Source organism: Colletes latitarsis, chromosome 5 (genome assembly GCF_051014445.1).
Source record: "Colletes latitarsis isolate SP2378_abdomen chromosome 5, iyColLati1, whole genome shotgun sequence".
Classification (NCBI taxonomy): domain Eukaryota; kingdom Metazoa; phylum Arthropoda; class Insecta; order Hymenoptera; family Colletidae; genus Colletes; species Colletes latitarsis.
This window is the reverse complement of record NC_135138.1, coordinates 36,425,921-36,439,070: the sequence shown is the minus strand read 5'-3', so window position 1 is coordinate 36,439,070 and position 13,150 is coordinate 36,425,921. Positions and strand designations below refer to the sequence as shown.

Genomic DNA, 13,150 nt, shown 5'->3' with positions numbered 1-13,150 from the left:
AGCACGATAGCGATCCGTGAGACCGACCACGATCTCTGCGGAGCGATTTTCGCGCGTATTTCGATTCAAAGTTCGTCGAATAGCTACTCGAAGAAATCGTGAATCAAAGTTTAAGTAAAAGCTGAGGATTTATCGGTAAACGGTACCAACAGACTTGAAATAAAACACAAATTCTTTTCGTTTATCAACGCGCCCTTTTAACTCGAAATCCTCGTCGAGTCGCACCTGACGCGATTCCTGCGGTGCAGGAAGTAGCCTTGCCCAGCCAATTGTATCAGAAATAAATAGAATCCCGGAATTTGAACTTCTCGAATCTAACTTTCAACCTACTCCGTTGAGCAGCGTTTCAAAATCGCAAGTTAAAATAAACAATTGTCGATGGATATTGTTGAGAAACATACAAGACGTAGGCTAATCAACCGGAGGTCGTAAAGCTATCGTTATTTTTGACTGTACCGTTCAACTTTATCCGCGGTTTCACCTCAAACGAGATTTCAATTCGTCGATCGTTCTATTAATAATGCTCGTGCTCCATTTAAATCGTTCCGTATCGCGATCGAAGCGCAGAACCTGACGTTTCCGCGGAGATATACTTGCAAATTGCCCGAGCATAGTTTGTACACGTCCACGGACACTCCTTACCGCGAAATTCTGCTTTGGAAAACTTGCACGTTCTACTTAATCCAGCGTAATGCCCGTCATTGACGACACGATCTACTATAAATAGATTTTATCATGAATAAACTCGCGTCACGTGACTTCGTAAACAGTTTACTGCTGCATGTAAATGAAATATTCCTGAATTGTGCGTTTATCGGAACACTTTTTTCGATGGTCAAGAGTCTGTTGCTTGCGGGGGTGTTTGAATCGTTCGTCGATCATATTAACCAGCGAATTCAGAGTTAATTTTTTTGTTTTTTTAAGTAATCGAGGAAGAAAGGTCGTCGAGTCTTGTTCCAATTGAAAAACGTCTTAGAAGTGGGTTAAATCGGACAATGTCCCAAACGAAACGGGCTAAAATGCGAGAAACGGGTCGGTTTCGCGACTAGCATCCGCTATACTTGGTTTCCTCTCCCCTTCGCTGATTCCCCCACTCGGAAACTGATTCTTCGGCGGGTAATGGCGATTGGAGGCGCGTTCGGTTTAGTCGCGTGCCGAGACGCCACGGAATGAGAACGTCTCCGTCAAAGTAGCTGCGTGAAACGAGCAATCTTCTCGACGACACGCACCCGGCAGACAATCGGTCGAAACGTAGCGACTAGTGTCGCATGATTTTCAAGCGTAAACGTATCGGAATACAAGATCCAAGCACGTTCTCCCAGCCTCGAAACGCAACGACACGCACGCGATCGTTAGAATCGAGGAAGAAACGTTGTAACGTCCACAGTGCCAGGATTACAGAGTAAAAGTCACGCTCTTATCAGGTGTTGACTCTCTGGTTAAAATTTTCATCGTTGCTCGTGGAAACAACCTGAACTTGACCAGAATCTGACGGACTCTCTTCCACTTATCCGCCGCAGTGATCTAGATCTCTAAAGTTGCTCGATCCTTTGGGATCTAATCGTTCGAATCGTGATTTTGTGACTTGGAATTCAAACTTTGCTCCGTTTAATATGTACTTGGTAGTGTTTAACAGTGATCGTTACTATTATGGTGCCAATTCGAACTTGGATTTATGGATCTTGTCTTCGAAACTACGAAGCTGACATTTACGCGCGTTGTACGGTGATATCGAGTGATTTTGTTTCGTGACGGTAATGTTGGAGTTTGGTAGAAATAAACGAACTAGAGAATCGTTAGTGATTCGCGATTCAGAGGGATTTGTGTATGGGATCGTTGGACCTAACGTTCGAACAAACGTGGCGTTTTTCTGCGCTTACAGGTGAATCGTAATTTCGAGACACGTCTCACTCGTACCATGTTCCTTGACACGGTATCAATATTAATGATCGGTGACATTCCAAATTTCGGGTTTTGAATATTATTTGTAAACACGCGAAAGTTCGCGTTTGGTGTTTGGTCGTCGAGGAACCAAGCATCGCCAACGGACGAAAGCCATCGATCTAGAGCAGATGTTTTGAATTGGCGAAATTTAAGAGACATCATGGCACCTGCCACCGCCCTAGACTGGTCAGAGCCGCGACAACATTGGCGTTATCCGAAATTTTGTCCATCCGGACAAGAAAAACACGAGCGAGCAAAGAGCGCGATGGAGCTGAGCAGCAAAGAAGCTAACACCGCGTATAAAAAGTTCTGCAAATTCCTACGCCGACTAGGAAATAAGAAACGTAAGTTCCGATTCGAGGATGAGAAATACTCTTTGTTTAAGATCGAGAGATAATACTTGGAACTCGACCGAACGTCACGTTGATATTTTTAACCATTCTTAGAAATTTCCTGATCGTAAAAGTGTTTCCATAGAATTCTCAGAATTGAAAAGTATTGTGATCGAATATTTTTAGCCGGTGTTTGTACGATCGGTTACTGGAAACCAACGAATCGAGTGATATTTAAGAATATTTTAAGAGTATTCAGATACGATCGACAAAGTCGATAATCGATCGTTGATCTAGAAAATTTAAATTGTCGTCCAGGGACCGATCCCGTAGAACGATTTAAGCAGAAATAATTAAAAATGCGTGTAACATACGCAAGAAAGGACGTGGCTACTTGACGAGTCACGGCCCGCTGACATTTATCCCTTGTTATTCATATTTATTTTTGTCGTGTGCCTTTCGTCCCACGTAAATTTATTTTTTCATAAGTTGACAAGACCGGGTTAACTTGTGGGAAAAGATCAGATCCAGAATCGTTATTCTCGAGAACGGAAGACGTTTCGTAAAGTTCATTTGCAGACCGCGATCCGAAGTTAGAACTTTCCGCGAACATTACACCGCTAAAGTTCCTTACAACTGTTCAAATATTTATACGCACGGTAGAACGTGCTCGATAATGTTCCGCTATTTGTGTGTCCACTTTACTCGAGACTCGAGAGAACTGTTATTGCGAAAGTATTTAATGCCACCTAATTATTATACGAATGCTAGGAAACAGATTAATTTCTTAGTAAACGTCTCGTCGCTTCGAGTCGGATCTGTTAAATCGTTCCATAAATAATGGAAGATCTATATATTCTACTTGGGCTTATTAGCGTTATTAGTCGTCTGTGCGTTTCCTTCGTTTTCAACGACTAGTTTCCAGTCTAGAGTAAGATCTAGGATAGGGGTTGAAAAGTTTAGAAATATTTTCTTCAACTTTTGACTTTGTCAACTTTTCCGTAGAAGCGTTTGTCACTCGGTGGTTATTGTTTACGAGCAGACCAGAGGAAAAAGTCGTTTCAAGATGCGCGCGTAACACGGCAAATGGTGGCGGGAACCTGCATCCGTCCGTATCCCTTGGTTTGCTGCGCTTTTTGTCGCAAGCTGGATTTAGCCGGCTCGGATCCAAGCCTCGGCGACGCTTTTGCCAGAGATCGACGCCGTTTGACCTACTTTTCATCTTCGCGCGTCCCTAAGGACCTGCTCTCCTCTCAGCCAGAAACAAGGAAAACGTTTGCGAACGCTCCTCGACTCGTTTAACGAATTGTCGTGAAAGTTTTATTCGTTCTCGTCTATTTTGTCCAACGATTAACCACCAACAAGTGAGAATTACGATACGCGTTCCTTATCGGAGCAGACGATAAGATGTTTTTTACAGATTTGATTACACGATGATGGTCGGTCGCTCATGACTCTTGGAATATTCGAATGAAAAGCAAAAAGAATTTATCTCTAAAGTACACTTTTCTACCATCTTTTACGGTATTGCGACGCACAGCAGCAAAGACACCTTCTATTTTACTCGTCGAAGGTAACGAATAGCTCCATAGCAACCTTGGTTAGCCAATTTATCCTGCCTTGATTATAGTCGCCATCTCGCCCTGTACGAGAGTCTTGTTCAATCTATATTTAGACGTCTACGAGTAGTAGGATACCAAGTGTACATTACGATCTCGACACAATGAACTTTCGATGAAAATGTTACCGTCGACGCGAACTTAAGTCTGTTCTCGAACAAAAAGGACTAATCATTATTTCTAATCTGAAGTTGGCCCTTGGATCGAAAAGAAAAGAGCGTAGAGCACGCGTTCCCGACGATAACTCACTCTTGGTACGAAGCGAAAAATAGCGATACAAAGGGAAAGGTTATACCGAGGAAAATGTTTGCGAAATGTCAAGAAATAAAGCATGGTCCACGTGGCATCTCATCGTCGGTTGCACTCGTTCGGACGATCCAGCGAACGACGGTAAACCGCGATCCTCGAAGATCGTAGTGCATAGCTGGACTTGCCTTGTAAATCGCGAAACAGCCTTCGCGTATTTTGGGTTTACGAATTTTCGGTTCTCGATTATGGTGTACAGTTTGCTCGACGGATTATTAGAGACGTGAAATATATGACGCGAGGTTATTTTCAGCTACAGTTCAATGAGAAAACCGGTCTGTAAACGAGGACCTCGTATTATCCGTCGTTGCATTTTATCAAGGTTATCCCTCTTGTAGACACCGTTCGAGCGGCTAGCAATAGAATTACACGCATTCAAGAACACGTCCGTACAAACTGGTACACGATGTACGCGAATTGAATCGAAGGTACTTGGATGGTTATGCGTTATTCCGTTGATAAATGTACGAGTTATCCGAGTTTCTATTCGGAGCACAGTTTCGTTTAACAATTACACCAGTTCGAGTATCGTTAATATTACGATATCTATTCCGAAGTCGTAAAAACCTGTCGACAACTTCTCTCAGGTTGTTGCATCGATGTATAGAAATCCTACTGAACAAGTAGGTATAGTCTTGGACGTTAAGATATTTGTGTAGGTGTTTTATTTTCCCGAAAAGTTTGTGCTGCTTATGATAATGCCTTGAAGAAGCAATACTCCGTAAAAACAGTAGCTTTTAGTTACCTGCTTCCAATCGTACCTTGTAACCTTCGCTGTACTGTAGCGTTGTGGTTTTCGATTGTTTCTATGGGTGGTGCGATGTACAATGCAGGCAAGGATGGCAGCAAAGTGACGACCGTGGTAGCTACCCCTGGTGCAGGCCCAGACCGCCCCCAAGAAGTCGCCTACACGGACACAAAAGTAATCGGTAATGGCAGCTTCGGCGTTGTGTATCAAGCCAAACTCTGTGATACAGGAGAAATGGTTGCCATCAAGAAGGTTCTGCAAGACAAGCGATTCAAGGTAAAAAAAACAACAGCTTGAAAGTAACCCTTCGACCCTACAAGTTCCGATGACCGAATCGAGAAATTACCGGTTCGAATTAGACTTATCTTATGGTGCATGGTCGCAACAATAACGACAATTCTAATCGATGCATCGAATATTTGCGTAGAATAATAACAAGGCCAGAGATACAATAATCCCAATTGCGGATAATTAAATCTAAAATTGAATACAATAAATATTGACAAGAAATCGTCGTATCAACAAATTATATTTTTGTGTTATTTGTAGAACCGAGAATTACAAATCATGCGACGTCTTGAGCATTGCAACATCGTGAAACTAAAATATTTCTTCTACTCTAGTGGGGATAAGGTAATTATATAATTGTATCTTTTTAATGCGCGAATCGAGCAAAATTTTAAGCGTTCGTTCTTTGTGCACTTAAACGAGGTGTCTCGCAATTTGTGAAGCTACCGAAACGTGTGAGCGATTCCACGTTGAAAAATAAGTACAATGTGTAAAATAAACTCACTCTGGGGCGTGGCTCACGAATCTTGGAAACTAATGTTTTCGAAAAAACACGGCTCCATCTTTGCTTATTTTTTAACGAGAAGTCACAGATTATTAGACACTTGGTAGATATGCAACACGAAACAACGTCGGAGTAAAACATTTCCTCTTTTCCTCATTACATCCTTTCGAGCAATGAAAATGAGATCTCTTTTCAATGAATTACGTCTATAAGTTAATTCTAAGTGTACGTTTAGTTTAATGCATGCGGCATTGTTGTGTTATTTTGTAGAACATCTTAAACGCAACTAATCCAGTTTTTCATGTGGACGTAAGTTAAAAGCGTACCCAGTAGTTTGAAAGAGTCCTTTTCTGAAAATTTAGGCAATTCCGCTTTTAAATAGAGACGAATGACAAAAACGATAATCGTTTTCTTCTCTGAATGATCGACGATTAACATAGAACTTTGAATCTAGTGGCTAACGCAGCTTTGCTAGTTTTAGAAAACGATCTTCAAAGGTACCATCCACCCCACGCATAAACTGCCAAACGAAATTCACACTAATCGACTTTCATAGCGGATCGCGCCAATCTAGAGACATAAAATAATTTGCTTCTCAACGACGTGCCTTTTAGACGACACACTATACGAATATATTCGCGGGACTCGTTTGGTAATAATCGTTTTACAACTTCTCTTTTAGAAGGACGAGGTTTATCTGAATCTAGTCCTGGAATACATACCCGAAACTGTGTACAAAGTCGCTCGACATTATAGTAAAAGCAAGCAAACGATACCGATCAGTTTCATTAAGGTAAGTAAAGAGATACGATAGTAATTTTGGTATTTAACAGTGCGCGATTGAAGACTCGAGCAAAGCAGGTGCTTAATTTTAAGGAAAAATTAACACGAAACTCTGTTTCTGTTTTTTCCAGCTGTATATGTATCAACTGTTCCGTTCCCTAGCGTATATACATTCCCTGGGGATTTGTCATAGGGACATTAAGCCACAGAACTTATTGTTGGACCCAGAAACTGGCGTTCTGAAGCTTTGCGACTTCGGTTCTGCCAAGCATCTGGTTTTTGGGGAGCCTAATGTGTCTTACATTTGCAGTCGTTACTATCGCGCGCCCGAACTGATCTTTGGTGCTATTAACTACACTACAAAAATTGGTACGTTTACAAACGTATGGCACGGTAAAACTTACATAATATAATGAAGAAATTCTGTTTTCTTCGTAGACGTGTGGAGCGCAGGTTGCGTATTGGCAGAATTATTGCTCGGTCAACCGATATTCCCCGGGGACAGCGGTGTAGATCAGCTAGTCGAGATCATCAAGGTTCTCGGTACACCGACACGCGATCAGATACGTGAGATGAATCCAAACTATACCGAATTCAAATTCCCACAGATTAAGTCGCATCCTTGGCAAAAGGTACCCTATTATCTAACTTGTTAATCGTATATCAAACAAATCGTAACAATAATAATGACACTGTCTACACGATATATGTTAGGCTCTCGATCTATGTATTTTTCCAATTTGTAACTGGCTATCGTTTTTCACACGTACGTTTTCATCGTTCTCGTGACTAAGAGCAGCCGTAAGAAAATCAGAATGAAAGTAATAGAGTTACTCGTTAACCATCGTTGCATGAGAAAAAAACAAACGAGTCAGTCGTTTATGGGTAAGGTTCTGTGAGTCTCGTTCCTTCTAACCGAACGGTTTTCCTACACCTGTCGTGTTACGATCACATTCATCAATACATGTACTCGTGGTTACAGTTTATGCTTCAGCGAATGAGTGGTCTAAAGTGTTCCACGGAGCACCAAAAGATTAGAGTAAGTGGTCCCTGTTGAAACACAAGGTTTATTACATTATATGGCTGGCAAATATTCCTTTTTACTCTCTGGCCCATTATACTAACCAATATAACCAACTTTTCAGCATCTGAACGGTTATACGTAGGATACATGCAATTATCGCTAATCGATCCGTCGAACGGAGGATGACCAACCAAAAAGAAACCTTCATTCGATCTTGCATTATATAAATCACTCGACGTTCTTCTTTTCGAAGTCGTGTAGTATCCATTTTATTTATCGCATCATCGTCATTTTCATTTTAACGTTACTAACCAACTATTGTTCTTTTTTTTTTCAAACAATATGTTGTGATTACTCAAACTCTTGACGTATGTATCACTTACTCTAATGTTCTGGTGGTAATCGGAATCTGTGTTTTCCAGTGTCAAAACAAAAATATGCAAATTCGATGTTGATTCATTGTTGCAACGTGTAAGAGTGACGAAAGGTTGCCTGAAGTTTGTAATTATCCGATATTCCTAAGTTTATTGTTCTATTGTTTATGTTTTTATGTATCTCAAGTGTATCTTCGTGGTACAGTTCCTGTTACAGTTATCAGATGTGGAACGTGTAGATGGTTTTCCGCAGAAATCTCTTTTTTATGTAAATATCTTTCATTAAAGAATAGTAGATACAGATGACTGGTTTATTGCCAGATTTTATCAGTAAACTTTACACCGGAATAATTTCAGAATTAAGCATCTCATATTACTAATACAATAAAGGTTCTTAAATAAGTTCTTTGACAAATAAAATTCACCTTTGTCCCCGATGTAACAATATACAGGGTGTTCAGCCACCCCTGGGAAAAATTTTGATGGAAGATTCTAGAGGTCAAAATAAGACAAAAGTCAAGAATACTAATTTGTTGATGGAGGCTTCGTTAAAAAGTTATTAACGTTTAAAGTTCAGTTCGTATTGAATTTTTTTCTCGAAACTGGGTAGGATTTCGGGGGTATGTCTAATGACCAAAAATTATTGTAATCGACTCCCGCAACCGAAAATAATTTTTCCAGAACGATTTGAAATTTTTTAATTTTATCGAAAAATTTTACACCTTCTCGAATTTTTTTCTCGAAATTGGGTAGGATTTCGGGGGTATATCTAATGACCAAAAATTATTGTAATCGACTCCCGCAACCGAAAATAATTTTTCCAGAACGATTTGAAATTTTTTAATTTTATCGAAAAATTTTACACCTTCACGAATTTTTTTCTCGAAAATGCGTAGGATTTCGGGGGTATGTGTAATGACTAAAAATTATTATAATCGACTCCTGCAACCGAAAATAATTTTTTTAAAACGATTTAAAATTTTTTTTTTCGCCGAAAAATTTAGGCACCCACTCCCTGTCGATTTTTCTTAAAAACTCATTTTTCATTTTTAGTAACTTTGTTTGACGCCCTACAGAAAAGTTGTCTAATACTTTTTTGTAGGTACCCATAAGCTCTACTTCAGAAAAAAGTTTCATTGAAATATATTTACTATTGTAGAAGTTATGGTTGTTTGAAGTTTTGACCATTTCTACGCTGTTTTTCTCATTTTGCGGGGTCAAGGACCAACTTTTCGAATATTTTTATAATTTCTACATATTCTACACTAAAATACGCGTCGTTTGGCTTTTTGAACATTAAAATCGTCCAATCCGTTCAGGAGTTATGACACTTTAAAGATTCGCATGAAAATTCGGGCAAACATTTCTGGCCTCAAATTAGATTTTTGGTAAGGAATTTTTTTCTCGAAACTGGGTAGGATTTCGGGGGTACGTGTAATGACCAAAAATGATTGTAATCGACCCCTGCAACCGAAAATAATTTTTCCAGAACGATTTGAAATTTTTTAATTTTATCGAAAAATTTTACACCTTCTCGAATTTTTTTCTCGAAACTGGGTAGGATTTCGGGGGTACGTGTAATTACCAAAAATGATTGTAATCGACCCCTGCAACCGAAAATAATTTTTCCAGAACGATTTGAAATTTTTTAATTTTATCGAAAAATTTTACACCTTCTCGAATTTTTTTCTCGAAAGTGGGTAGGATTTCGGGGGTATGTGTATTCACCAAAAATGACTGTAATTGATCCCCGCAACCGAAAATAATTTTTTCAGAACGATTTGAAATTTTCGAATTTACTTGTTAATAATTTTTAACGAAGCCTCCATCAACAAATTGATACACTTGATATTCGTCTTATTTTGGCCTCTAGAATCTCCTATTAAAATTTTTCCCAGGGGTGGCCGAACACCCTGTATACATGTTTCTTGTTTTAATGCATGTAAACGATTGCAAGTCATACTTTATAGAACATTGAAGTTGTTGAATTTAATACAGGACGTTGGATTAGACACAGCGTCATTCTCCCGTGCAACGACAGCAGTCTCCCCCACATCATAAAGAAAACTTTGCAAAAAGTAAATGAACGGAATGTTTTATTTGAACAATCATATATCATATTGACAGGTCAGTGGACCTTTTTGTAGAGGAAATCTTTAACAGTAGAATTAAAGCGTAACAAACATCGAAGATTCGTACCACGTTCACAATCCCATGCTCCGTATACGAGCCGTAGCGACGTGATACACATTAGATAGGCCGTGGAGAGGCCGGCCAATAAAGTGTGCAAATGCTTCTGAATCTTTATTCTAATCTGTGTTTATTTAAGGTTGAAACTTTCCATAAAAAGAACTTATTCAATGACCTAATATAATGTCTAATACACTTATAGTATGAACTTCATCGAATGTAAACAACACGTGTTGCTACAGTTTTATCGCTTTATCACAGAACTTCGTACGGTCTGTGTTGCCATGCGAGTTGCTAGTTTCTTCTTAGTCACAGAGATTGGAGTTTAAACGATAGGAATCTAACAGCGTGATCGCAATGATTTCAGGTCTTCAGGGCACGCACACCCCCGGAAGCGATGGATCTGGTCGCCCGGCTATTGGAGTACACGCCGTCGTTACGAATGACTCCGCTGCTAGCGTGCGCGCACTCGTTCTTCAACGAGTTGCGAGAACAGGGCACACGATTGCCAAACGGTCGGGAGCTTCCGCCATTGTTTGACTTTACAGAGCAAGAGCTGCGAATTCAGCCTGCTTTAAATTCGACCCTAATACCGAAGTACATGCAATCTTCGGACAGTCCCGGAGGCCAATCGGAAGCCACGAGTGCTACCGCGGGGGCTAGCGGTAATTCTAGTGATAATAACGTCAGCACCAACACACCCTCCAGTACACAGAATACAGACCCCAGCCAATCGAATATGGCTTAAGTTGCTTTATTTTTTAACGTTATAAACTGAGAGAATTCACGTTAGAGTTAGCCTTACGGTGGCGAGATGAATGGAAAACCTGATCTTCTGAGGAGGATGTCCCCCAACCCTCAACCCCCAACCCCCAACCCTAACCCGTTGTAAATTGAACTCAATGCAATGGCGATACGAAGTGGTGTTTGAGCTTTGTTCGCTTACACATATAGTAACAAAAATGATTCCCTTTATAATGGGCTAGCTAAGGACACGACTCCGATAGCGTACGAACGCTTGATTGCCACCTTATTGCCAAGTTGAATTCAATGTATATATATATAGGAAACTGGCCCGTAACCTCTTTAAACTATAATTGCTATAAAAAAAAAAGCGAAGTTTTCTAGTTGAAAATGTGTAATCTATAACGTCTAGTAGCGCGTTAACGTCGCTTGCGTCGTCATTTTATTAAAAAAAAAAAGAAAAAAAAAGAAAAGGAAAAAACTGCGCGAAATCAGCTTGATGAATGTCAATGAAAAAATTGTTGGAGAAAGGATTACGATGATCGCTACACTCTCGACTTGCAAGACATTTCACTCCAAAAGACTGAAAACTTGCGTTTTCCACCGTGCGTATATCCAACGACAAGATAATGATTCTCTTATATTACACCGATTCGTATTTCGTACCGAGCGAAATAACCTGTAGATGGAACATTCGGTGTAGAAATATTTTTTATTGTGTTTAAATTCTAACGAGCATCGTCACTGGTTTGTTGATCGTGAATCAAAGAAACGAGATCGAGAAACATGCAAAATAAAATATTTTACGCAGAGAGTTTCAATGGAATGCATACACACACACAGACACGCAGACACACACACACACAAACAAACAGACAGACGCATGCACGCACGCACACAGGTATTTGCGTGCACAATCTCTATTTATCGTAAGATGAATTTCGTGATGCGGACACGCTGAATATACTAGCACAGATAAACAGAACCCATAAAATTCGAGAAAAACAACGGGAGTTTCTATTGTTGAGACATGATACAACTGCAAAAAAACATTCATGTCCATCGGTCATGCCTCAAAGATTCGATTAGTTAAACCCTCCCACTATTAAGGACGTTATGATACCATAGTATTATTCTTACGAATATTACGATTGTTACGTATCTCTCACAAAAATTAACTGGACGCACGTTTTCAAAATTTTTCATTCTTCTCGACAAACTTCTGCACAATCGGAGCGTTTTATTTTTTAAACCACACACAATATTTGACATACAATTGTTTGGCGGCGCGAAAAATAAACGTTTCATTGTCTACGTTTAACGTGCAAGTCTTGTACGCGTCGTACTCTGCAAAGTAAACTAAATTACAAACTTCCTTACTGTGCATCGTCATATACATTGCTGTATGTCCGAAGTACCAGTCATACAGGGCTTCAAATTGTTAATTATCTTTTCTGTATAGTTGATTTGGTTTTACGTACAAAGTCAAGAGTTTTGTTCTAGGAAACGTGGACCTCGAAATTAAAATCATATAGGGTACCGAAGAGCATGTATACAAAGTGTTGTGTACAGTACGCATAGTGTTGACAAACCTGTGCAGCTGGACCTTCGGAACATGTATAACTAGCCACTCATACATCTACATATCATTGCGTCGCAAAAGAAATAGAAGGGAGGCTGCCGATAAAAACAAGTCTAACCAATTCAGTTCCTTTTTTAGAGAAAGGACGAACGTTAAGGAAAGAAACAGCGATAGACCGAGAGGAAGAGCGGGAGAGAAAGGAAGCGTGAGTGAATGAAACGGAAAGAAAGCGGAAGCAAGAGAGTGAGAGATCTTAGCATTCGTTTTAGAGTTTTATGAATGTTGATGATGTAACTTAAGTTTTAAACAATTAACCAGGTTTAGTGATGTACCTCATTACTAAGAGAAATTACGTGAATTTATTTTTTCCCCCCTCTGGTCCGAAAGGAGAATATGTAATTTTGATATAATTGGAAATAATCGTAAAAATCGAAAAAACTATTATGTTTTAACATAAAACAAAACAGGATCTGACGAGTTAATGATCATAGAATTTTGTTGGCATTGTCACGGCTCTGCATAAATACGTTATTTATTTTAGAATCTTTTTTTTTCCGCTGTGAAATAACGGATAACTTAGTGAAATGTCAGACGAGCTGCTCACGATGCTTAGAACGAAGCTCGATGGACGTAAATGTATAGTTTGACTTGTGATCAAAGAAGTAATTCTTTAGATTTAAATTATTTATGTGCTCCTGTAACGTACAGCTG

At 39.6% G+C, this 13,150-nt stretch overlaps 2 protein-coding genes across 14 annotated transcripts in view; one reads left to right on the top strand and one right to left on the bottom strand.

Annotated features, from left to right (window-relative positions):
- The window catches only part of LOC143341724 (uncharacterized), a 67,586-nt gene that overhangs the window by 25,727 nt on the left and 28,709 nt on the right, over positions 1-13,150 (bottom strand). The gene's annotated exons all lie outside the window — the stretch shown is intronic.
- Positions 1-13,150, top strand: part of LOC143341718 (glycogen synthase kinase-3 beta) — a 35,452-nt gene that overhangs the window by 15,895 nt on the left and 6,407 nt on the right. For 3 of the 13 annotated variants that reach the window (XM_076764845.1, XM_076764856.1, XM_076764853.1), the window contains exons 2-9: positions 5,035-5,225; positions 5,499-5,582; positions 6,013-6,051; positions 6,425-6,535; positions 6,657-6,894; positions 6,964-7,157; positions 8,129-8,191; positions 10,481-10,778. In XM_076764845.1, coding sequence (XP_076620960.1) covers positions 5,035-5,225; positions 5,499-5,582; positions 6,013-6,051; positions 6,425-6,535; positions 6,657-6,894; positions 6,964-7,157; positions 8,129-8,191; positions 10,481-10,778 — 1,218 coding nt within the window. Of the gene's footprint in view, positions 1-380; positions 2,289-5,016; positions 5,226-5,498; positions 5,583-6,012; positions 6,052-6,424; positions 6,536-6,656; positions 6,895-6,963; positions 7,158-8,128; positions 8,192-10,480; positions 12,313-13,150 lie in introns of those variants that run through there. The other 10 variants (XM_076764852.1, XM_076764844.1, XM_076764857.1 and 7 more) reach the window with 10 other exon arrangements.